This window comes from Eupeodes corollae, chromosome 3 (genome assembly GCF_945859685.1).
Source record: "Eupeodes corollae chromosome 3, idEupCoro1.1, whole genome shotgun sequence".
NCBI classification, from domain to species: Eukaryota; Metazoa; Arthropoda; class Insecta; order Diptera; family Syrphidae; genus Eupeodes; species Eupeodes corollae.
In genome coordinates, this window is record NC_079149.1 from 96,243,430 (window position 1) to 96,268,789 (window position 25,360).

The window sequence follows — 25,360 nt, forward strand, 5'->3', positions numbered from 1 at the left end:
TAAAACCTTCCCAGTGTGCTTTTGGCAAAAGGTTCTCTATGGAGGTCTTTCTTTAACTGGAAATTTTTGACATGAGAAATTGACTCAATAGTCATATGTGCCTAGAGAAAAAAGAACATTAATTGTGAACTTATAAGGGTCAAAGGTAAGAAATAAGTAAATAGTGTTTTCTGCTCGACCTTCCAGGTCCAATACTCGATATATTGGGTTTTATTTAGTGCTGAAACAGCTGGGTTAATTCATTTTAAAAATCAATAATATTCTAAAGTAAGTTTTGGTTTGAATTTGATTTAGTACTCTGTAATGCGGCATTATACATTGTTCAAATACTTGTCAAGCATGTGAGAGTGTATTAGTAAATTTTGTTTGACGTGTCATATACACACATCATGCATAAGATCTCAATCATTTATATTTAATTTATTTTAATTTTTAGGTGAATAGACGTTGGGTTGTTTTATCGGGAAAAATATTTTTTGCGAATTTGATCGTTTCATTTCATTTAAAAAATATAAAAGATAAAATTTGAGTGACACTGACGACTGCTGCATTGCTGTGGGACTAGCTCTAGCGTTTAAAAAGAAAAGACAAGTTCGGGAGAAACGTGTGTGGATGAAGGAATGGTTGAAAAAACGAAGCCAGTTTACTCACGAAAATCTTCTTGATGAGCTAAGATTAAGTTGTCAAAACGATTTCAAAAATTTCCTCCTTCGTCAGTGCTATATCTGAGCATTCTATTGGTCGTATTGTCAACGAAACATGCGAAGCAATTATTGAGGTCCTAAATGATCAGAAAAAAAATAAATAAGTAAAACAATTATTCCATACTATTTTTGTGTTATTTTAAGAAAAATACATATGTATGTACATATTTAAATGTTGCAAAATATCGGGCAGTGTCAGATATTTGTTTATCCGAATATATTATGGTGTTGGTATGATCGGGAGAAATCACCTGTGTTTGCGCTGATGTTGATTGATATGATAAATCATTAATATTTGGTGAAGATACTCTTGGTTCATTTATTATAAAATTTTCGAATTTTACTTGAGGTTGATGAGGAATTTTGACCAAATATACAATCATTTGAAAAATCGGATACTGATGGATTATGCAGAGATGAAAACGATTTTTCGAAATTTGAAAAATGCTTGCGCTTGACACAGGCGTGCTTGTCCTGTTAATGAATTTCTGTAAAATCCGCCCATTTGAGCTTCAAATAATATGTCGTTGATGAATTTTTCTTTTTCGTTGTGTTTCTTCCAATTTTTTAAGTTTTAAAGCCCATGTATCTGCAACTGCTCGAAATTCATTCTTTGGTTCTGACAATCGCTTGCCTGCTAGAATTATTAATTCGTCACTTGGATCTGACTTTTTTCGTTTTCTTGGCGCTTCTGCTTCGACTTCCTTAAAATATAAAAACATACTCGCACATATGTACATATTTAATGTAAGTTTGCATTGGACATAATTCAATTTTTTCTTCATAGACGCCTACATCAAAAGAAGATTGGCAAAAAATTGCGGACGACTTTTTTATCGGTGGAATTTCCCGAACTGCGTAGGAGCGTTGGATGGGAAGCATATAGCAATAAGAAAGCCTGCCGATTCTGGTTCATTTTATTTTAATTACAAGAAATTTTTTAGCATCGTGCTTATGGCAGTCGTCAACGCGAATTCGTTATGGTAGATATTGGCGTCAACGGAAGAATATCCGATGGAGGTGTTTTAAGTCATACAAAATGTGGCATTCAATGAAAACACCTTCAATTTACCAGAACCTAGTCAGCTGCCAATGAGCGACAAGATGCTCCCATATGTTTTCGTTGGGGATGATGCATTTCAACTATCGGAACATCTAATGAAACCATATTCTCAGGCAGGACTAACCGAACAGCAACGAATATTTAACTATCGGTTAAGCCGCGCTCGTCGAATGGTAGAAAATGCTTTCGGTATACTACTTTCCCGATTCGGAGTGCTTCAAAGAACTATTCCACTTTCACCAGAAAAAGTTAAAACTGTCGTCCTCGCGTGTTGCTATTTACACAACTTTTTGCGAGCTAAAGCATCAAACCAGTATTTTCAATCGGGTTCTGTTGATCAAGAACTGTTACACAATGGAACTATTGATCAAGGAGCGTGGAGAAGGCAATGTGATATAGCTTCTTTAGAAAATACATTATGTCGAAATTCAACAGCTAACTCAAAACTGATCAGAGAATCCTTTTGCGATTACTTCAACAATGAAGGTCAAGTCTCTTGGCAAAATAAATTCTTAAATGGCCAATAAACTGTGTTAAAGTTTATCTAAATTATAAATGCAAGTTTCACTTCTGTAATATTTTCTTTAAATTCTATACTGCTTCTTAAAGGGCATGGTGCCTCATTATCACGCAAAAAATCCATTGCATCGAAATAAAAAAGTGTTGGTTAATTTTCCTCGGTGAGTCCAGAGCCACTCCTCTCCAATCCCGAAATTCGTTTTAACTCCCTCCTATAATTTGTTCGCAGGGTATTCATTTTTTGAGAAATATCTTTTTTTGTAGCTTCAGGATACTTCTCTTGCTATTTTTTGAGAAGGTTATCATATTGGTTATTTTTCAAATCTCGATTGGCGTATTCTTTCACTTTTATATTCCACAACGATGGCAGCGAACGATAGACTTCAATAAACTCCAAAATGAAAGACTTGTTTTCCATAATTAGTTTTCCGATACCCGATGTTTCCTTTTCAACAAATATTAAAAAATAAGCTTGATTGATCAAGCAATCAATTTCGAATATACAATATACATTATGTCAATGCTGTCTATCTGATTGAAGAAAAATCAAAACATTTTGATTTTGCTTCAAGCATACACACATTGTATACGTGTTTCATTTTAACTAATACTCCCTCACATGCTCACAAGCATTTGAACAATGTATATGCCGCATTTAAATGCTTGTCAAGCAGGCGAGAATAAGGTTTTTTTTGGGGAATATTCTTTGGGGATGGCGAGGATTCTTGAAAAAGATTTTGTATTTCTGTATCGGTGAGAACTCCTTCAAGAAACTCAACTGGTGATGAAATCAAAACTTTTTCGGGTGGCCCTACATTTTCTTTTATTTCCTTTCCTCTTTGGCGCCCAAACCAAACGTTGCTGCAGCGACACATTCCACAGACTCTTTCATGCCAACTAAATCATATATGGTCTGTTCAAAATCAGAAAATTTGTATTCTTTGTTAGGCCCACCACTAGTGGCATTTTTCGATTTTAAATTTTCAGCCGCCATTGCTCTGACATATTTTTGTTGATCACTCCACACCTTTGATAATAAGGTAATTAACAAATAAGTGTACAAAAATTGTTGTAAATTATTACTTTTTTCCATTCTGGAATTGTTTTTATCGTCGGCCCACATGAATTTAATTCCCTCTCTGTCTTCTCCCAAAACTGTAACACTTCTTCCTTTGGCCTGCTCTGGAATCCACAGGCGATATCCCAACATTCCTCCATTAAATTCAGTAACATTAGCAGCTGCGACTTATTAGTTGTTTTGAACCTATAAAATTATTAAAACTTTAATTTATTTCCGATGCAATAAACAAAAACTTACATTTTTTGTATTTATTTCTGAAACCAATTTTTGGGAAAAAATTCGGCGGGAGACGAGTAAAAACTTTCCTTTTTTTGACATTTAGAATGCCAACTTTTTTCCCCGAGAATTTTTTCCCTCTTTCGAAGATTGTTTGTAATAAGAGAATGGGAAAAGCGGAACAAATTCCCGGGGAATAGTTATTTTTAATCAGCCTGAATTAAAATTAAATAATTTTTGTTTGTATGCAGTTGCTTGTGATTTTTGTTTTAATGTTTAAAATTAAAATTATAATTCTTTTTTAATATTTACATACACTGAATTGAAATTAAATTAAATATATTCAAATATCATTTGTTTAGTTAAGATATCTATTAATAATATAAAAATGCAATATTTTGTTTTTTCATTTTTTGGTTTTAATTCATGACATTGTTTGTATTTTACTTTATTTATTATTTTGTTTTAATAATTTTGTTTGTATATTTAGATAATAAAAAGTGGCAAAAGCTCGAAATATATATATCTCTTTAATTTACTTTTCTTTATTTGTTATTTATTTTAACAGTTAGTGTTTTATTTTAGTTGAGTACTCTTTTGTATTTATTTATTGACAGTATTTAAAGCGAAACGTGTAAAAATGTTATTAATATATTTTTTGTTTTTATTTTTTTACAAAAGCACTTTCTCTAATTTATTAGAGTTTCTTCTTTTTCAAAATGTAGCACATTGAACAATTTAATTTATTTTTTAGTTTTTATTCTTTTAAAAACAACAAACTTTTCTTTCATTTTTAAAAAATAAAAATAAGAATGTTTTTTTTTTATTAAACAAAAACTTAAATTTTTGTTCGTTGTCTTGTTCATGTTTATGTGTTTTTGTGTTGTTTTGTTTTGCTAATGTTTTGTTTCTCTTCTATTTTGTATAAACTCATGCGTAGGCGTTTTTGTATAAAAGAAGTATACGTGTGTGAGTGTGTTGTATGTGTGTTGTGTGCAAATTGTTCTAAAAATACTACAACTACACCTACATAATGGACTAATATCGTAAATATATTTATTTTATTTGCATATTTTTTAGAATGACACTTAAACTTTAAGGATTAATTTTATAAATTTGATAAAAATATTTAGTTTTTTGGAAATCGAAGGGTTATTTTATTTGAGTGTTATTTTTTTTGTTTATAATTTTATTTCGTGGAGGGAAATGGGGAGGGTTCTGATTTTGAATTTGGTGTGTGTTTTTTTTTAAGTGGAATGTGTAAAGCGCGTGATCTCGATGTTAAAACGATATTATAGCTTCTTTAATTTTGCGGTTTTGTTTTAGAACAATCCTTACGAAAAAGCTTTCTTTAAGACAACATAATAACAATACTAAAAATAAAGAAAACAATGACTTTCCCAGCAATATTCTCTAAGTCGTTTTTAATTTTTTATTTTTCAATCGCCAACCTCATCTTCTGCACTAGATTTTTCCTCATCGACTTTCTCAGCTGAAGACGGCATTGGTGTTGAATTTTCACATTGTGAACCTTCATCGTTCTCACTTATCGATTGATTTAGAATGATTTTGGTAGTCGTTTCATTTGTTTCTAGAGTCAGTGTGGAGGGTCGAATTTTGAAGGGGAAACTGCTTTGATTTTCTATCTGTGGCGTGTGAACGGCAACGATTTCGGTTTGAGTTGCTGCTGAGTCTTTTTTATCATCGACCGTTGGTATTGTGGCAGAGGAGGTAATGAGTTGTTTGAGATTTTCTTGTGGTAAATTGCAGAATACCGTCAGGCAGTTGAGGATGTCACGCATAGATCCTTGAAGTTGTTGGACCTAAAATAGTACCATTTTAGCAATTCTGTTTAGACTTTTCAAATATAAGTTATATCACCTGAGTTGTAAGCATGGTGCAGGTTTTTGCCAAATCGTTTACAACAGCCGTCGAACTATTATCCAAGCTCACCGTCTTACTTGGCTGATTAGCATCCTGATTGTTTGCTGTTGTCGCTGCATCAGTCGATTCACTATTCCCTGTGGACACGTTTACAGTTCCACCTTGCATAGTTGAGACTTTCTTCCATAACGCGTTGATAGCTTGCATTTGTAACTGCTGGATTTTGCGTTCGTTCTCAAGTTGAGCTTTGGTCATTTCCATGTCTTTAGTTAGTTTTCTATGAAATAATCTTAACCATAAGTTAATTGTATCGTCATAATTTACTTACACAAATCTTACTCAATGTATTCTTGGGTTCGTTTCTTAAGCAGCTTCTCGGCGATATCTTTAGTTTTCTTGCGTGTCCGATAGCCACGCCAGATTTTTTGAATAACCACAGCTGAGGACTCCGTTTCGTGATTGGTATTTACGTTTGAAATGTCAATAATTTCCTTTTGCTGTTGACATCTTTTATTTTTTAAAAAGAAGAAAGGAAAATGTAACGTCGTTTTTTATTTTATTTTAGTGATTCAGGATTTTTAAATTATACCTCTGTGCAGCCTTATTACGTATAGTTTTCAATTTATCCACATTTATATGATCACTATCATCATCTGAACTTGCACCGGTCGAACCAACATCCGGTGTTGTAACATGGACTGAATTAGTCATTAGACGTTGTTTTATTTGATTGTCATTGATCAAATTTGAACGCATTGAATTTGCATTGTTATTTAGTTTTCTTGGACTTAGTGTTGGGCTGCGTTCGGCGTTACGTTTCAGGTGGGGACTGCGCATTTTTGGTGAACTCATTTTATTTTCTAAAAAAAAGAATAACACAAAAATTTAAGTAGTAATATAAATATAAGGATATTTGAATACAATACCTTTGTTTTTGTTAACTTTTGAATTATGAACTTGATTATTCATAGCAGACACAGTTACCCTATGAGCTACAGATCCAGGACAACAATCTGGACTCATTAGGGTTTCTGGGACTGGAACCATTTTAGAAGCTGCTGCAAGTGGCCCTCCCATTGGCGGTGTCGATGTTGGTTGATCTAGAATTTTTTGAATAAGTCGTTATCATTCATTGTAATAGTTGCATAGGATAATTTTAAGCTAACAATAAATAGTGTAAGCAAAGTTTTGTAATTGGTAATATTTCTGAGACATTCAGGAGAAGGGTTTTTTATTTAAATTATTATTTATTAATTGTGTATAAATGTACACATAAAGGGTTTTCCATCTTAGGCGGATCTATTTTAAAGTTGAATAAAATAAGTTGTGCATTAGATATCAAAAAGATTTTATCCTTGTTTGAGCATCCTATTGATGACATTGTGAGTGAAATATTATATCGCTTAAATGGCAACCACGGTTTCGCTGGATGGCTCGCATTTGAAAGATTTATTTTTCATTGACTTTGGCGTACAAATCAGGCTGAATTTAACAGATGGAATCGATTTTGTTTTCTTTAAATGCTGCTGTCTATTCAGGCTAATTTGCATAAACTTAAGAAAGCCCTACAAGGAATAGTATAAAGGGTCAAATCATACAATTTTTTGTTAAATTCAAGTCGTCTCGGTGCGAGATAACCGTGCCATGAAAACGGTGGTCCAGAATCAATCAATCATCCAATGCAGGCCACAAGAAGTTAGTGATCATAAAGATCATAGCGATCTTGAATACAATTGAAATTCCATGCAATACAAATCAAACAAACAATTCGGAAGAAATACATTTTTCACGTAGCCGGATTACTATACAGACCAATCTACATTTTTAAAGACTGAATAAGGCCTACTTTAATGTCTTTAAATTTAAGACCATTTTCGTACCAGTACAAACATTATAACAAAAGATTCGAGGTGGATAAGCTTATTTAAGGAGGCTAGGACCAGATCTGTTTGCAAGGTGATAATATCGATGTTCATTAAGTTTAGCGTAGGCAATCGTAGCCCCATTAATTCTTCGATATTTGGTAAGTAAGATTAGGTTAGGTTTAAGTGGCAGTCCGTGATGGAGTAGGAAAAACAAGGCCAGTTTAATTGCCCATTGTAATACTACATGAATCATTCTTGAAAGCGCAATGAAACCATTGCACACTGCAGCTATACATACACGCAAGAAACTGTTTTTTTACAAAAAGTAATACATATTAAAGCTCCGTCTTATCTGTTTACCAAACTCTCATTTAACCATTCCGCTAGAAGTATCAACATTACCCCTCAACTCAGCAATTATCTGAACTCGCCCCGTTTATTTTTTATATGCGCTGTTAAACTCTTGAACTCGCTCCCATCTCCAATAAAATTAATTGTAAACTATACAAAATTTAAAACTGCAATATTTCTTCACTTTTTGTATCTCCCAATTCAACCATATTCCTCTCCCTTTTCCCTTTAATCACAAAGAATTGCTTTTAACATTAATAAAATCTCTCTTAAATTGTATTTAATAAAATGTAAATTTGTAAACCTATTATATCTAAGTACTATAAAAGATGTAAACTTACTGTACGTGCCATTCTTGTGAAATAAATGAAATGAAATGAGTCCCTTACGAAACGTGAAAGATTGAGATCATTGTAGAAGAATTCTCCTAGCTAAGTTTTGCGTTTTTGACCTAGATCAGAGCCTGAAAACAGGAGGGGAACAATTGTTTCTTCCACTTCATCATCCATACAGCTTTTGCAAAAGTAATTTGACAATATGCCTAGCTGCGTGCTTTGCAGACAGAGTCGAGTTATTACACCGATTATCGAGCTTATATGCTTAAAGGTAGTAAGCGCCTTGAGCGCTTTAAATCTAGGATGTTTTTCGTAAAACTTTGTAACTCAACTCAAAGTTCATATCGATAAACTGGGAACTATTACTAATTTTAAAAATCGAAATGTTGGAGAACCTGTATTTCTCTTTGTGTCTAAAAGGAAGTATGACTCAAGGAGGCAATCTACGCAATGATGGTGTATACTTGCCTGCTAATGCCTCGAATAAATACAAAATAAATTCTGTTTAATAGATGGAATGGCATGCTTTGGTTTAAATCAGATGAATGGTGTTAAAAATTAAAATTGAAGAATATTGGATCTTGTCTACTTCTTAGATGTAATGAAAACTGATGCTGATACTGTTGCCAAAATCCTGACTACTATTTTTTTTAATTTATTTGTATGCAATGTTTTTAACTTATGTAAAAATCATATCGATATATATTATTATAATATAAATTATTACTCGTAATTAACTGGGATGCAGTGTTTTCAAATTTGTGTTTAGATGAATTGATTTTACGATTCTATAAAATCGTATTTGATTTTTTCTTGAATACTATCCCACTGCGCAAATTAAAAACTTTAAATAGTAGCCCGCTATGGTTTGTTTCGCATATAAAAAATATAAGAAATAAGACCTGGTTTAAGTTTATTCTATCGAAGAGTGATGAGATGCTTAGAGTTTATCAAGGACTGCAGTACGACTTTGTGACCTATTTAAACTTTTTGTATTCCCATTTCATTTCAAATACTCAGTGCGATTTAAAAATGAACCCCCTATTGTCTTGGAGGAACGTTAGTAAAGTTAACGTAAATTATTCGGATATCCAGCCTTTCAAATTTCTTCCAGCTATCTTGCAGTCAATTATAAACATGTTCACAGATTATTTTAATACTGCCTTTAGAGATGTTCTAAGCTTGATCGTTATACTTTAGCAAGGCATTTCAGAATTTTTTTTTGGAAAAAATTGGATAAATTGATAAAATTGGATTCGACGATCGTTTTGTTATGTTGATTTTACCATATCTTAAAAAAATTATAGCGTATGTTCAGGAACAACTTTTTATTTCATTTTTTATGATCAATTCTGATGTACCTCAAGGGAGTAACCTTGGTCCATTGCTTTTTATTTTATTTATTAATGATTTCCCTTATGTTTTTAATAATTCTATATCGTTAATTTATGGAGATGTTAATTTTTTTTGTTTTGAATAAGTTGTTTTTACTGACGTTGGAGTTGTATTAGACACAAAATATATGCTTACTGATCACTATAAAAAAAAACTAAAAAAAAATGTGATTTTGTCAAAAAAGAGTTCTGTTATCTATATGGTATTAAGATTCTGTAAATGTCTTTTGTCAGGCCAATTCTTGAATTCGCTTGAGTTCTATAGGCGCCATACCATTCCGTTCATATTGATAGAATAAAAAGTATTCAAATAGGTTTTTAAATCTTGTCTTCGTTTTTTCCTCTAGCGTCATAGACTCAAAGGCTCCCCTTGATACTTTTCTCATCTCTTTCTAGTCACAGAAAGCAGTCGCAATTCTGCTTTATAGCTGGTGTATTGAATGGAACGATTTCATGTCCTTTTTTTTATCGAATTTTAGGCAGATGGAACTTGGGCACTAAAAGTCCTTTTAATCAATTGATTAGTAAATTCAACAAATTCTCTATACTCATTGGCTCTACAAATGACAAATCTGCAAGCTTTAAATTTAATTTTATTAGAATTATGTTCGTTTCGTTTAAAGTTTAATTTGTGTAAATATTATAAACTTGAGGTAAGCATTTAAAGTATTTAATAAATATTCTTATCTTCTTTTCATCTTTCTATTGTTACATTTCAAAAATTGAATTGTTTTTGTTGACAAAATATAATTTGTAACTTTCTAGTTTCCCACCGGAATTTTTCGCATCATTTATTATTCTAAACTTTTATATCTTCAGTGAAGAGATACGATAAAAATCGAACTTCCAATAGCAGGACGTTACTGTTTAATGTGCTACCGATCGGGAACAAAAAGTTTCTATTGGTACCAATACGAAAATATGGAACGCTCCTTCACCTCAAGGCAAAAATCGGTACAATCATTTTTTTTCATATTTATGCTATATTATTTTTCTAATTTATTTATGATTGATTTTCAAACATTTATCAGATAAGTAAATTTGAAATTTCAATAGAAAATTAATATTTTACGTCATTCGAAAACATATTTTTTGAATTGTTTGGCTTCAAAATAAGCATCAGATGCCATGAGTTTAAAATGTCTCGCAGTTCTACTTTTAGAAGGGATTTCCGCTTTGCCCTAATTAGTAACCTGTAAACTAAGTTCAAAGGTTTATTATTTCTTTTTTGTTATTCAATTACAATTTATAATTGTTTCTTAAAAATGTAATATCCTTTTTTGGAAATACTAAAAAAAAAGTGGGTTATTGTTCGAGTTCTAACATTTTATAACTTTTTTACATTTGCTAAAACTAGTGGTTAGTAATAGTAAAGCTCTGATCAAAGTACAGGAATGGATAAGATGTGACCATGTTTTTGATGCCATCATATTTCAACAACAACAGCGCAACTTTACAATCTATAACTTTTTCACAGCCGTAGACTTGGCATTGAAGTTGCTCTAAAATAAATCGCACAATCTTAAAAAATCCGCAAAAGCAAAAGATACGTGGCAAAATCCTTTGTGGTAAGGCAATTTCTTGATGACCAAAACGGTTCCGTAAATGTCAATAACAGAAAGCAGTATCAACAAGTCCACTCATCTATCATTATATTTTCTGAAAGAATGACATTGGTGACTTATGTTCAAAACCAAAACAAAAAAGTTATTTTGGTATTAACGTAAAATAAATTCAGAAAGCCACTTCCGGTTCTCAAAATAAGTGCGGGCAATTAGGAAAGGAGGATAGGATTAGAAAGGAGAAACCGATGCATATTGGTTTTGAATGTCTGCACATTGTAATGAATGGGAAATATTGAGCCTGGTAAAGCATTCCACATTCGTGTAGTGCAACTAAAGAAAGAATCTCTGTACTTTACAGTACGTCCGAAATTGGGCTCGAGGGCAAACTGATGAGCATTCCTAGAAGAACGGGTAACTTGCTATTTCATTAGAGCATTATTTATGAAAGTAGCGATAAAATAATGACAGACATGAAAACTTACGACGGTCCTCGAGAGATACAAAAGCTTCAGTTAAACAACGGTCACCTATCAATTTTAAAGCTCTTTTTTGAATTCTGTCCAAAAGACTCAAGTGAGTAATAGGAGCACCTGCCCAGATATGGGAATTGTACTCGTGTTTCGGACGAATATAGACTTTATTTATTATAGCTAGATCAGAAGGGGTAAAAAACTTCTTGCATTTTCGAAGAAAACCTATACAATTGATGTCAAATATAATATGATCACTCCATAACAAGTGGTTTCTAATGCGCACACCTAACACTGAAAGCTCTTCAGTCTCTTCGATACAAGTACCAGACATGGATAGTGGCATTGGAGAGGTTTACGCTTTTGCGACAGTAGACAGCATTGAGTTTTCGAAGTATTAAATTCTACACGATTTTTGACAAAAGATCATTTATAAAAACAAGCAAGAGCGTCGGTGACAATACGGAGCCCTGGGGTACACCAGCGTTTATTTTGTGGATACCAGATTTGAACCCGTCTAATACTACTTGAATAGAACGGTTCGAAAGGTAATTTATAACCCAGCGAATACGGTTTTATCAATTCCAAAAGCACGAATTTTCGATAAGAGAGCTTGATGCCAAACTATACTAAATGCCTTTGATGATACTGGACTACACAACAAAACAAAAGGTGGAGTGGATGTTTTCGATCAAATAGTTTATATTTATTCCTGCACACGTCAAACACAACGCTGACCGAAGATTGTATTTTACAACTTACTAGACGTAATAATATGTCCACATTTTAACCCACCAAGCTGAAACAGAAATGATAAGACCATCGGACTGGCCTAGGAGCTGATGGAGTGGGAAATGAAGCCTGCAGCGCGAAACAAAATACTTTGGATGGCGTTCGCCTTATGGGAAGAGGTCTTGCGAACAGTCCTCGAGAGTTTTCCTCGCAAAAGGGGGGGATGTCACAAGAGCTAAAGAAAAATACACTAAACCAGCTTGTGATTGGTGCGGAAAATCTTGTGCCATCGCCAAACAAATTCTATATTCGTTAAAAGCTCACGTAGAACTACATATACCTACTACGTCTTCAAAAAAATCGCCAAAAATTCTGTAAAAGGTCAGTGATCATAAAAACAAGCAAAATTAATAGAAAATTGAATTTCGTTTCCTGATTTATAAATCCCATCAAAATAAAATTAAAAACAAAAAAGTTATGAGGGGCGTAAAAAAGATTTAAGGAGGTTTCAATTTACATACTGTAATTTAACTATATACAAAATTTATATATCTTCCTTACCATTATATTGATTCGGTGTTATAGTGCGAGGTGTTGAATCTTGTGATGAACATGTGGTATTGCCTTTGGAATTACAATTTGTTGAATTTGAATCAAAACTTTGTGTCATAATCGAATCGTTTTTTATATTTTCAATGAGTGAAGTTGTCATTTGTAATAAATGACTTGCATTTGACACTAAATTCAATGAAAATAAAAAAAATAATAATATTTTAAATATATTTTTTAGAAATGAACACAAATTTTGAAATTACTTTGCTCATTTGAAATAATCGAAGAATTAGATGTATTGCCATGATAGCTGCTTGCCATTGAATCTGGTGACCCCTGTCTGCCAGTTAGCCTTGAAACTAAATTAAAAAAAGGATATTCGTTATGCCTTAACTCGGACCTAGGATATCTAGAATATGAAAATTACATCTAGGTGATTGTATTCGACTAGCTGGTTTCTTTCTGCCTGTGGATGGTGAATTATTTCCAGATTGTGTTGAATTCTCAGAAATCTCTTCTTGTAGTTGTCTTTGATGTTGTTGAGCTTTGCTTAGAATCAATCTTAGTTTCCTTTCGTTTTCACTTTCTAAGGCTTTGCCAAGCATTGGACAAACTGTACTCAAATATTTCCCAAGTGATGCTTGTTCACCTAATCGAAATTGCCTCCCTCGTCCTTGGCTATAAAGCCATTCGGCTTTGAGACTAAGATTATATTGTTACACGTAGAAAGTTTAAATATTTTTCAAGCAAATGTCTTAATACATTACCTTTCAATTGGATCAACCATAAAGCCATCGATGACCTTTACACTCATACACCAATTAAGAACAAAAGGTCGATGATTGAAACCACTTTATGGACGAAAAAACAAACAATTAATCAAAGAGAAACTTAAAAAATAGGAAGAACTTACTCCTGGCCAGAAGTCATTGAAACACAAGGATTCTCATTGATTGTTATGCTATGAAGATTGCACAAGTTCGAAAGGCTACAGATCTCATTTAGATCACTTATATTGTTTTTGGCTAGTGATAGAACTTCAATGGATGTAGGTAGATACTTTTCACATTGGCGCAGATGTGTGAGACGATTTCCATGGAGATATAATTCCTAAGATGACCAAAAGTTAAATTTAAAATGAGATGAGATAAAGTGCCATACAAATTTCTAGCAAGAAAAACAACACAAATTAATAACTAGCGAAAGAAATTAAAACCAAACCCAAAACAATTCTATACAAAAAAATGTTAATATTCTTGTTATTTTACAAAACTCTTTGTTTTTCTTACTTTCAGACATTTTAAAAACGATATATCTGAAATGCTTCCGATACTATTCTCCGATAAATTTAAATATTCTAATTTTATGTTAGTATTTAAATGTTCAATCGTTTTAATATTATTGCCTTCGAGATTCAAATGCCTTAAATGGACGAGTTCCTTTAAGCCTTCAATTGTTAGAATTCCATTGAAGGATAGATTCAATTCACGTAAACAATGCAAACGACACACACCGTACATTCGTAGGAGTTGATTTTTACTCAATGATAACTGTAAATAAAAGAACAATTAATAATTTATATCTATGGTGTGCATATTACATCTAGACTCGCTATATACTTACACTTTCAATCTTAAGATACGAATCGATATTATCGATTTTTTGTAATTCATTTTCATCCAGGATAAGTATTCGAACATTTTGTGCATCTTCTTGTTTGGGAACTTTTTTCAAGGATCTCTTAGAGAGATCTAAAGAAATACGGTCGGAGGATTCTTCTTCACCTGCGCAAAAAAAAAAAGAAATAATAAAAATGATCAAGTGACGATGATTATTATTTGTGTTCGTATTAATCTTTTAAATTGGTAATTCTAGGTCATGTTTCTTTTTGTTGATGATATTGGCATTGATGTGGTTTTTGATTAAGGAAGCACTATAACCTAAATGCAATTACGTGTATTCTACTTTGAAGTTTCAATAAAAATCAATTTTTGAGGGGAGAATTTGATTTAAGGAAGAAAAAATAACACTCACATCGAAGGTGTGGTCGACCAAGTATATTTGTTGTGAAATTCAGTCTTATGCCTATGAAAATAAGTAACATTTCTTGATACTTTTCATAGGATATAGTCCTTAAATTGCTTCACCAATTGGTACCTTCTTTTATGGATTGGTTTTCTAAGAACCGACATGAACATTGAAGTCAATTCATCAAAAATTAGTAAAGAGCAAACAAATTGATTATAAACGGATCTTAACTTCATACGAGTCAAATCATTGCTACACACGCCAAATTTATTTTGTTGGACATTAAAACAACTAAAGGCTTACTCAAAGTTCGAAATACGAACAATTTCGCAGCTGTGTCGGCGAGCGTAAGGGGGAAAAATAGCCTGCACGACAACACTTCCGACAACGGATTCAGGCTCATCGATTTTGGTGCGGGTGAAACGTCATGTTAGCCAGTACACCTCATCATCCACAAAGGAACTTGGAGTTCTCCAGATCAATCTACAGTCAACCAGATTAACCATTTTATCGGCGTTAGACACGCTTTCAAAATCATGGATATCCGAACTATCCGAGGAGCTAACATCGACTCGGACCAACCACTACGACGTAGTAGCCAGGGTTTACAGACCCTGAGACAACAAGGAGATGCTCTTAGAAGATACAACGTCGAATGGATACAATCTTAACAGATCACCAAATCCTTCCTCGAACGAGTTACAAGTAACCTCTCTCGACGTTCTCTGCCGCCAACACCATGTATCGAAAACCAATGGCAACATTGCCAAGATGTAATCAGAGAAGCCGCCTTTGACGTGCTGGGTTTCAAGCAGGCACCAACAAGGAACCCGTGGTTTGATGAGGAATGTCGGCAGGAAAATGAAACAACAGACAGGCAAAGCGGCGCTGCATAAAAGGACGAGAGATGCTCATGAGCTCTATGAGCAGAAGTGGCGAGAAGAACGCCGACTTCTCAGAAGGAAAAAGAGAGGGCATGAGAATCGTGCGGTCGAAGATGTTGAGAGGTTTAAAAAAAGGAATGAAGTTCGAAAGTTTTATGAACAGGTGAAACGAAATTCACAGGTACCAAAACCTAGAACCGAAGGCTCTAGTCAATGCTGAGGATATGGAAGGACCACTTCTACAGATTGTATAACGGCGACGAAGAACCGAATTCCGCTCTCAGGCAGGATGATGATCCATTCAACATAGACGACGAAAGCCAACAATCCCGTAAGTAAAAATTGCCATATCTAAGCTGAAGTCTAACAAAGCCACTGGAGCAGATGGATTAAATGCCGAGCTCTTTAAAGCAGCTGGAGATAATTGAGTTGGGAGAATGCACCAACTTATCTGTAAGATATGGTCGAAGAAAGCATGCCCGATGAATGGAACATCAGTACTGTTTGCCCGATCCTGAAAAAAGGAGAAATTCTAGACTGCATCAACTATAGGGAAATAAGTCTACTTAACATTGCTCACAAAATCTTCTCTGTAATATGGGAACGTCTAAAGCACATTGTCACCTTACCTTATAGGTCCTTATCAGTGTGGTTTCAGACCAGGAAAGTTCACAGTGTCATCAAATATTTGCATCCTGGAAAAAACCCAACAGCATCAAATCGACACCCACCATCTTTTCATCGATTTCAAGACCGCATATGACAGCATCTATCCAAGGACGAGCTGTATAGCTGCTTCATAAAAGTTGGAAACAATTTATAGAATCTTTCGATGTCAAAAAAGGTTTAAGACAGCATCGTACTTGAAAGAATAGTGCAGAGCTCACACGTCAACACTAAAGGCACTTTCTTTCAAAAGTCTGTCAAAAATCCTGGATTTTGTCTAATCAACTGAGTTCTGCATTGAATTGACGTAGACTCTGGAAAAATCTGCGTAAGATTGGTATTGGCAAGGCAAGAAATATGCCTGCTAATGATTTGGATTTTAACTTAATCATGTATCTTAGTTCATCGGAAAATATTTCGTTAAGGGAACTTTTAGATAACCCTTATTTCAGTTTTCATTCTGTGGATGCTATTCATATTGTTGGAAGTGTTCTTTCTGTGAAGTCAAGTGCTGTCGGTCTGGACCTATATTTTTCAAAATGATTTTGCCAATTTTGCTGGCCACACATTACATTATGCATTTAATACTTTTTTGAGAGAGTTTTTCCGATTAGACTGAATATAAGTTCTACCCTACTTGTTTAAAGTCTTTGAGAGAATTTTTGCAGATACAAATCAACACTTGTCTCACAGCAAACTCTTTGCTCACTCCAAAATAATCTGGCTTTCGGAAAAAGCACGGCTGTACAACAGGACTCTTTTGCGTGATTGAAGAAATAAGACAAGCGCTGGATAAGGTTGTTGTAACTTTCTTAGTCTTCCTCGATTTTTCTAAGGCTTTTGACGATGTCAACCAATGTCATTCTGTGTAAAAAAAAACATATGCAGCAGTTTATCTTTTCTATGCCAATGAACTTTTAAGTTTGATTAAAAAAAACTGTTCCTGTCATCTGTATGTCGACGACTTTTACTTCAGTTGTCCTCTTGGACTCATTAAGTATGGCGCTTCTAAGATCAATGAAGAACTTCATAAAATTTTAAACTGGTCTTGCTTAAACGGTCTTTTCTTGTGCCTTTAAAAAAAAACAAACAAAATTGTAGTGATTTCTTTAACGATTTTTGAACTCTCTTATTTTCCCTCAAATTTGTTAGGTAATGCACCTAATGAATATGTAGAAATCTCGGCGTTAACTTTAACCGATCTTTAACAAGTGACAGCCATATCAATGGAGTTATAGACAAAGTTTATGGTGCCCTACCAATATTTCACACCAGTAAAGACACACATGTTGCTTGCCAAGACTTTTGTTAATACCAATAGAATATATGGTTGTGAATTATTTTGCAACTGTAGTTATAAAAGTAAACGTAAACTTAATGTTGCTTTTAATAATATTGTTTGCTATGTGTTTGGCCTGCGAAGATATGAATGATAGTGTATCCAATTTTGCTACCCTGCTGCTAGATACGCATAGTCCAAAAAGTCTCCGTACAGCAGCCTAATTTTAGTTTTTTTTTAAGGCCCCGTTCATCCATCAATATGTTTTGCTTAGCCAATAAACCAAGATCTGAAATTGTTCATCGTAATGAAAAGCGATTGGTAAGGAGTATCGTAGAAGACCCTAAGCAAATTACCGTCGGTAAATTGAAATCAATACGAAAAGGAAATAACACAGCTAGAATCGAGAAAACAAAATTCGGCTCTGAATACGAAAAATTTAAAGCAAACTGTGAAGCACAGTGGCGTGGCAATGTAATTTTGTAGGGACGTTTGCAATCTTCCGGCGCTGGAACTTAGTTTCCATTGAGAGTACGATGTATAAATATGGGTACATGAATATACTAAAGGAGAATATTTTAAAAATGGGTTATCATGAATAATAAGAGAATGACCCAAAGCACACATCCCTCAAAAAACAAATTAAACCCCTTGCCCGTCTTCAGATCTCAACCTTATTGAACGCCCGTGGGCTCATTTAGACATTCGAAACGTTTTGGTAATGATTTTTCTTTTACTTGCTGTAAATTGTTTTAAATTTTTATTTTTTTTTATTTAAAAATGTTTATTGTGTTAATTTCTTCAATTTCTAGTGATTTTCAAAATAAATAAATTAAGTGGTGCAACAGTCCGTAGAGAACCAGGGCCTAGAGACTTACGACACTTAACCATTCCTGTGTGCGAGTAATTGCAGGGATGGAGTGGACCTACAGTTTATAGGCCGAATTCAACGGCTAATATTAGAAAGAACTTTTGCATGACAAGAATTACTCTTGGAGAATTTGTCAATTCCTCGCAAAAGGCTATACCTGTGAATAAAAACTTTAGGTGGCGCATATACGATGTTTTATGTTTTTACTTTCTTGGCCAGAAACAGAATTATCAGAAGAAGGAGACAGACCCAGTGAATTATATGTTGTACCTATGTACATGGCTCGCGTATGGCGATGAAAGGTTGAGCATAGCAAAGTTAAGGTTTAAAATTATTATTTGTGTAACTTGCTGGGAGCCACAGTTTGTGTCTAAGGCTTCGGCCACGAAATGAGCGACGAGCGATTGAGCGATCCAACGAAGAGTCGTCGAGCGATCAATCTGAGCGATGGGTGACCAGGCCATATACTAAACGAAATGTCGCTGAGCGATTAGTTGGAAAAATGGCATCATCAAGAACCGGTTCGTCATAGCTTACTAGTTGAAAGTCGCGTAAATATTTATGGATCTGTAATAAGATCAAGACACAGAGTCTTCGGAGATTCGGTGTGCAACCCAATAAATCGTGAAAGAGAAAATTATATCTAAATCTGCACAGATTTCCAGAACGATTTTGAAAATATTGTCGTATGCCAGTACCATCATTTGATTTGCTGTTATAAAAGTTCGATTACATACAACACGTGTCTGCAGAAATGGCTAATGACTTAGCTCTAACAAATGCAACCACCCAACAAGAACAGTCCCGGTTTAACAGAAGCTCAAGCTATGCGTTGAATACAAGAAATGAGCATTGAACAAAAAGAACAATTTGTAATTAAAGATTAACTTAATTAAAAACCTATCAGAACAATTGCAAATCTGTCCAACTTTTTCCCACTCTTTATCGGTGACATTTTTATTTTTGTAATATTTGTGGGTGTCCTGCCATAGCACCGGGCGGCTTTGGACAGCTGAAATTAAACTTTCAGTGTTTATTGTACACATTTTTTTCAACGTCGCTCTCCGATCGCCTGAAAAATTAAAACACATTTGATTGCAGAAAAAAATCGCTGAGTCGCTTAGGGTTTATGTGGCCACCTCCATACGATTTTATGTGTTCTAATTTGTTTGTGTCGCTCGGTCGCTCAGTCACTCGTCGCTCATTGCTAGGCCGGACCCTAACGTTGAGAGCTTAGGGCACGAGGCGCGCGATAAAATATTATTCAAATCTTTGGTAATTTAGGAGTGAAAGCAATCAGATTCTCCGGAAAGTAATTTTTCCTATGGTAGGTAGGTAGAAATGGAGATCTCAAGGCAACCTAGTCTGAGATCCAATTAGCGCTGTAGTGCGCCGTTTTGATACCAAAAACTCGTTTGACCTTTGATTGAAAGGGATAGATTGATAGAGAAACTTCATAGCGATTATGTTAGAGCCATTTTGTCGCATTCAGAAAAAAGATTAGGTCTTTAATCTTTGTCTCAGATAACTCATCGAGTTCTTGAAAGAATGCTTTTCTGGTGTTTGCCAAAGCATGACATTTGCAGAGGAAATGGATTATGGTTTCACTTTCTCTTTGGTCACTACAACTACGGCAAAAGGTGTTGTAAGAGATACCCAACTTTTCTGCATGAACTCCTATAGGCCAATGTCCGGTACAAACCGCAACAATCCTGGCTATGCCTTGCCTTGGCCTGCATAGAAGATCGTTTGTTCGGGTTTTGTTATAGGTGGGTCATATCTTCCTAGATATAATGCAGTTGGGTAAATTGCTCCACCTTCGGTTTGATTCAGTTTGGTAGATAGAAAAGATTTTACTCTTCATAGCAACAAGAGGAATGTTAACTATTTCCGCAAGTGAGCTATGAAAGGCCGATCCTTGCCTGGCTAGCTCGTCAGCCCGTTCATTTCCCACGATACCACTATGGCCCGGAACCCAGATCAGGGTGACACCGAGGTTAATATTCAGGTTCGCAAGCTCATCGCGACATTGCTGGACCAATTTTGATGAGGATAAGGCCGAGTTAATGACATTTCGGTTTTAGTTTGGGTTTTGTTTAAGTATCTTACATGCCTCCCTTATTGCCAGCAGTTCAGCCTGAAAAACGCTAGCAGTCAGGAAGCCTAAAGGATTTGGCTACATTTAGGGACTCAGAAAAGGTCCTAGAACTAACTCCGCACTCGATCTTTGAGCCGTCAGTAAAGATGGTTGTGTCGAAACCTATCGACACGATGTCATCCTCCCAATCTTCTCTCGATGGGAAAATAACCTTGAAACACTTACTAAGGTTCAAAGTAGGAGTGCAGTAGTCAGTGTCTACCGAGATAATATCTGAGAGAATCAATTTCGTAGTGTTGCTGTGACCATAAGGTTTTGACAAACAGCTTTTACATTCCTTCAGCCTAATTGCGCTGCAGGAAACTATGTATTTAATAAAAAAGTCGATTGGTAGAAGATCCAAAATAACGTTTAAGGCGTCCGTTGGGCAAGTACGCATGGCCCCTGTGGTGCCCACGCAAGCTGTTCTCTGAACCTTGTTTAGCTTATTAATATTATATGCTTTGCTAAGAGCAGACCACCACACAATCGACCCATATGTTAAGATTGGACGTACTACGGCTGTGTACGTCCATAAAATCATCTTCGACTGAAGCCCCCACTTTTTGCCGAAAGTTTTGCTGCGGGCGTAGAAGGCAACAAAGGCCTTCTTAACCCGTACTTCAATATTTAGTTTCCAGTTTATTTTATGGTCGACCATTAAGTCGAGGTAGCGTGAAGGGCGGTACTTTAGTTTTGGTGGTAAAGAGCAACAGTTCAGTTTTACTTTGGTGAACTCCTAGTCCACAACTCGTGGCCCAGTTGCTAACTTTTTTCAAAGCTGACTCCGTGATTTCACTAATCACAGAGGTGTACTTTCCTGACACCAATAGCACCAAATCATCCGCGTAGGCTACCGCCTTCACTCCACATCTCTCTTATTTAACGAGAATTGTATCCATGACCAGAAGCCATAGAAGAGGCGTAAGAACACCACCCTGGGGTGTTCCCCTACTCACGTGTTTTGTTGCGATTGTATTGCCTAGAGAGGCTCGAATCTTCCTACCACTGAGCATGGAAATAATCCATTCTCGAATGAAGTCTTCTACACCGAACTTAACGAGCGATTCTTCTATGGATTCTGTAAGGACGTTGTTAAAAGCACCTTCTATGTCTAGGAAGGTGGCAAGAGTAAATTCTTTATAATGGATTGTTTGTTCTACAGTACGCACTACCTCATGGAGGGCAGTCTCCGTAGATTTGCCCTTAAGACAAGCATGCTGAGAGCTTTCGAGAGGTCGTCCAACTAGAATTTCTCTAATATGGTAATCAAGAATGCGCTCCAAGGTTTTAAGCACAAAAGATGTTAAGCTTATTGGTCTGAAATCCTTCGCAGATTTGTGACCTCGCCTGCCCACTTTCGGGATTAAGACTACTTTGACCTATAGGAAAAATATCTCCATACCAAATTTTATGCAAATCGGTTTAGTAGTTTAGGCGTGATTGAGTAACAGACAGACAGAGTTACTTTTGCATTTATAGTATATAGTATAGTATAAGCATAAAATATACATAGTATATAGTAAGTATAGTATATAGTATACAGTATGATTGAAATTCCTAAATAAAATAAAGCATCTTGAAGTTAAATGACGAAGTGAAGGTACGAGTATAAAATTTGTGTGGGCAAACGACTCTTCGTTGTGTAGTCACGTCTTATCAATTTCTATAATGACCCAAAAACCCATTTTCAAAAACTGTTACTTGTATTTCTTGTATACATATGTACAAAATTTATAAATTCCCATTAACATTTAAAGAGTTAAAACTTAATTGTACATAAAAAAGAAAGCTGTTTTTAAACCATCATTTAAAGACCTCATAGTTATGCCCAACAAAAGAACACAGAAAAGTGCAGTTTTATATTTGAAAATCCTTCCCAATAAGTCCCCAATTCCAATCAGGACTATTTTTGCAACATAACTGCAGTAGGTATTTTATTTTCCCTTGTCTAGACACAAAAATTGCATAACAATACACCGTTGAACTGTGCAGAAATTCCTCAACACACTTTCAGGACACAACGAAACAACGTCAATCAAATTGCAAGTAAGTTGCAACAAAAAATGTTTGCTTTTTTTTCAATTGGCTTTGGCAGGATGTAGATAAGATACTTGGAAATTTAAATTGTCTATTTTTCACTTTCACTACATTTATGGTTGAAACGTACTCGCCGTAGTGTAATAATCTTTTCGTGAATGTCGTCCTTTATTTAAGAATCCTTGAGACATGTCATTCATGAAGTAGAAAGGGAGTAAACAAAAAATTGCATTCATTAAAAATTCAAAGGACTGAGACTGACTGAGTGCTTTTGGTTTGGTTTGGTTTGCCTACGCTAAGTTCTTTTGAAAATAAATAACTTTTTCTTTATTTAGGATTTTTTATTATTCACATTTCAAACACATCGTCAATCTGTTAAATTATTTAAACTTACTCATTTTGTTGGTAAGTTAACAATAAAAGAAAATATATGCACACACTGGAACACCACGGACACGGTAGAAAAATCAATTCACTCTACTTGACTCGACTCGAGAAACTCTTTGGGTAGGATGTTGCAAAAATTTGTAATTAAACTTTTTTCATGGTAAATTTTTGATTTTTTAACTTATTTTGATTTATTTGTTTAACTTGCATGTTGTTATTTGTAAATCATTTTATAAACATTTTAATTTTTCACTATTTTATGAAGAAAATTGAATTCTTTTCTTCGTATTTTTCAAATAAAAACCATTTCATCCGATATTCCATCAACGATTGATTTTTCGTTTTCCCCACACAAAACAGAAAATTGGAAATGTCAAATAAGTGACAACATACAGTTATGTGTTATAATAGAATTTTGTTTTAATGACATTAGGTTTGTGCATTCGATTCACTGAGGTTGTGAGATTAGTGTCAAAATGAATGTATTCAGGCTTTTCGACAGTTTCGAAATTTAATATTGATAATTTCGTGCGGAAAAAAGCTGAGAACTTCAAATCAATACCTACCATCTATTTATCAATTTTAAAGCCGCATATGACAGCATTTATAAAGAAGAGCGCTACAGAGCATTGTCTTATTTTAGAATCCATTTCAAACTTATTCGTTTGTGCAGAATAACGATTGAGAATGCACGCTGCTCTATCAAGGATCTCAATATAATGAATTTGGTGTCAGGCACAATCTTCCAAAGGTCCATCTAATTACTCGAATACGCAAATGATATTGACATAATTGGAAGATCAAAGCGTGATGTCAGTGGAGCGTTTTTGAGCACTGCGACGGAGCGGAGAAGCTGGTTTTAGTGGTCAAGATCAAATATATTCTATCGTCCAAAAAGGACATTGAACGACGAAGTCTTGGACAAAACTTCACAATGGAAAGCTATTATTGGTTATTAAGGACTTTGTCTGCATAGGGACCGCTATTAATTCAGAAAAGGACAACAGCGCTGAAATCAAACGAAGAATAACTCTTGCAAATCGCTGCTTCTTTGGACTTAGAAGGAAATTGACTACTAAAGTCCTCCCTCGAGCATTTAATATCTCCATCTATAAGGCACTCATCATCCCGGTTCTCAATTATGGCGCTGAGGCCTAGATCTTTTCAAAGAAAGAAGAAAGCGTCTTAGGATGCTTCGATAGAAAAATTCTTCGGGTAATTTTTAGCCCCGACTGCATAGATCGAGAGTGGAGAAAAAGATATAAAGCCGATCTGTAAGGGTGACACTGACTTGGTTAAATAAAAGTCCAAAGACTTAGATGGCTGGATTATTTAGACATCAACGCTTTTTCGGAAGGTTTTCGAATCCATTCCCGAGGAGAGGCGCAGTAGAGGAAGACCGAGACTCAGATGGTGCACGCAAGTGGGAGAAGACCTCAGCCAACTTGGTGCGTGGAAATGGAGACAGCTAGCTAGGAACCGAGCTTTTTTTTTTTATAATAAGCGCACACTCAAGGGGTTGAAAGGAGATTTCGGTGCACATTGGTTTTGAATTCCTGAATATTGCAATAGCTGGGAAAGACAGAGTGTGGCAAGGCATTCCACATTCGCATAGTACGGCTAAAGAACGAATCTCTGAGGAATGCAGCTGGCTATTTCTCTAGAGCATAAACCATTAAAATAACGGTAAAAGAGGGTGAGACAAGAAACATTTCGACGATGTTCAAGTGACGTAAATGATCTTATGATGGTAATATCACCAATCAATCTAAATGCTCTACGTTCAATACTATCCAAAAGGGCTTAAGTAAGTTGTAGGAGCACCGGCCCAGATATGGGAGTTATACTCAAGCTTTGGACGTATATAAGTCTTGTAAATAACAGCCAGATCAGAGGGGAGAAAAACTTCTTGCAACGCCTTAGAAAACTCAAACATCTTGCGGCAATTTTGGTGACATCGCGTATGTGATCGTTCTACAAAAGGTGGTTGGTGATACACATACCAAGAATATCCAGATGTTCAGTTTCCTCGATGCAAGTGCCATTTATGGATAATGGCAGGGGGGGTATATTTCGCTTTAACGATACAAGACAGCATTGCGTTTTCGAAGCATTAAATTCCACGCGGTTTCTTATTCCCCATTGTACAATGCTGTTTAGGTCGGAATTTAATGAGCTTATCATATTTTGCCGTTGCAGTTCCACATCCGAAGAAGAGGGGTGTGAATCTGTCAGTGAAACAATGTATTGGATTAGATGTTCAAATTCACGAGAAGTTGATACTCTGTCTAGATTTGGGCTTCGATAAAGGAAGCTATAGTGAATGATTTGTTTGTT

At 35.0% G+C, this 25,360-nt stretch overlaps 1 protein-coding gene across 2 annotated transcripts; it reads right to left on the reverse strand.

Annotated features, from left to right (window-relative positions):
- Positions 1-4,979: 4,979 nt before the first annotated feature.
- On the reverse strand, positions 4,980-23,365 carry LOC129951458 (centrosomal protein of 97 kDa). Of its 2 annotated transcripts, none has more exons than XM_056063602.1 (13): positions 23,031-23,365; positions 14,355-14,515; positions 14,021-14,281; positions 13,645-13,841; positions 13,499-13,582; positions 13,159-13,433; positions 12,995-13,090; positions 12,741-12,917; positions 6,394-6,567; positions 6,057-6,327; positions 5,807-5,974; positions 5,465-5,744; positions 4,980-5,406 (listed from the first exon to the last, which is right to left on the reverse strand). In XM_056063602.1, the coding sequence occupies exons 1-13, from the start codon at positions 23,032-23,034 to the stop codon at positions 5,023-5,025; spliced, it is 2,532 nt and encodes an 843-aa protein (XP_055919577.1). In that variant the 5' UTR covers positions 23,035-23,365; the 3' UTR covers positions 4,980-5,022. The 2 variants fall into 2 exon arrangements, with proteins under 2 accessions (XP_055919577.1, XP_055919576.1); XM_056063601.1 differs by having other exon boundaries at positions 5,465-5,756.
- Positions 23,366-25,360: the final 1,995 nt, after the last annotated feature.

Coding starts and splice junctions, on each gene's coding strand:
- LOC129951458 (XM_056063601.1), bottom strand. Junction 6,328..6,393: donor AAAAGTTAACAAAAACAAAG/GTATTGTATTCA, acceptor TCTTTTTTTTAG/AAAATAAAATGAGTTCACCA. Junction 5,407..5,464: donor GCACCATGCTTACAACTCAG/GTGATATAACTT, acceptor GTACTATTTTAG/GTCCAACAACTTCAAGGATC.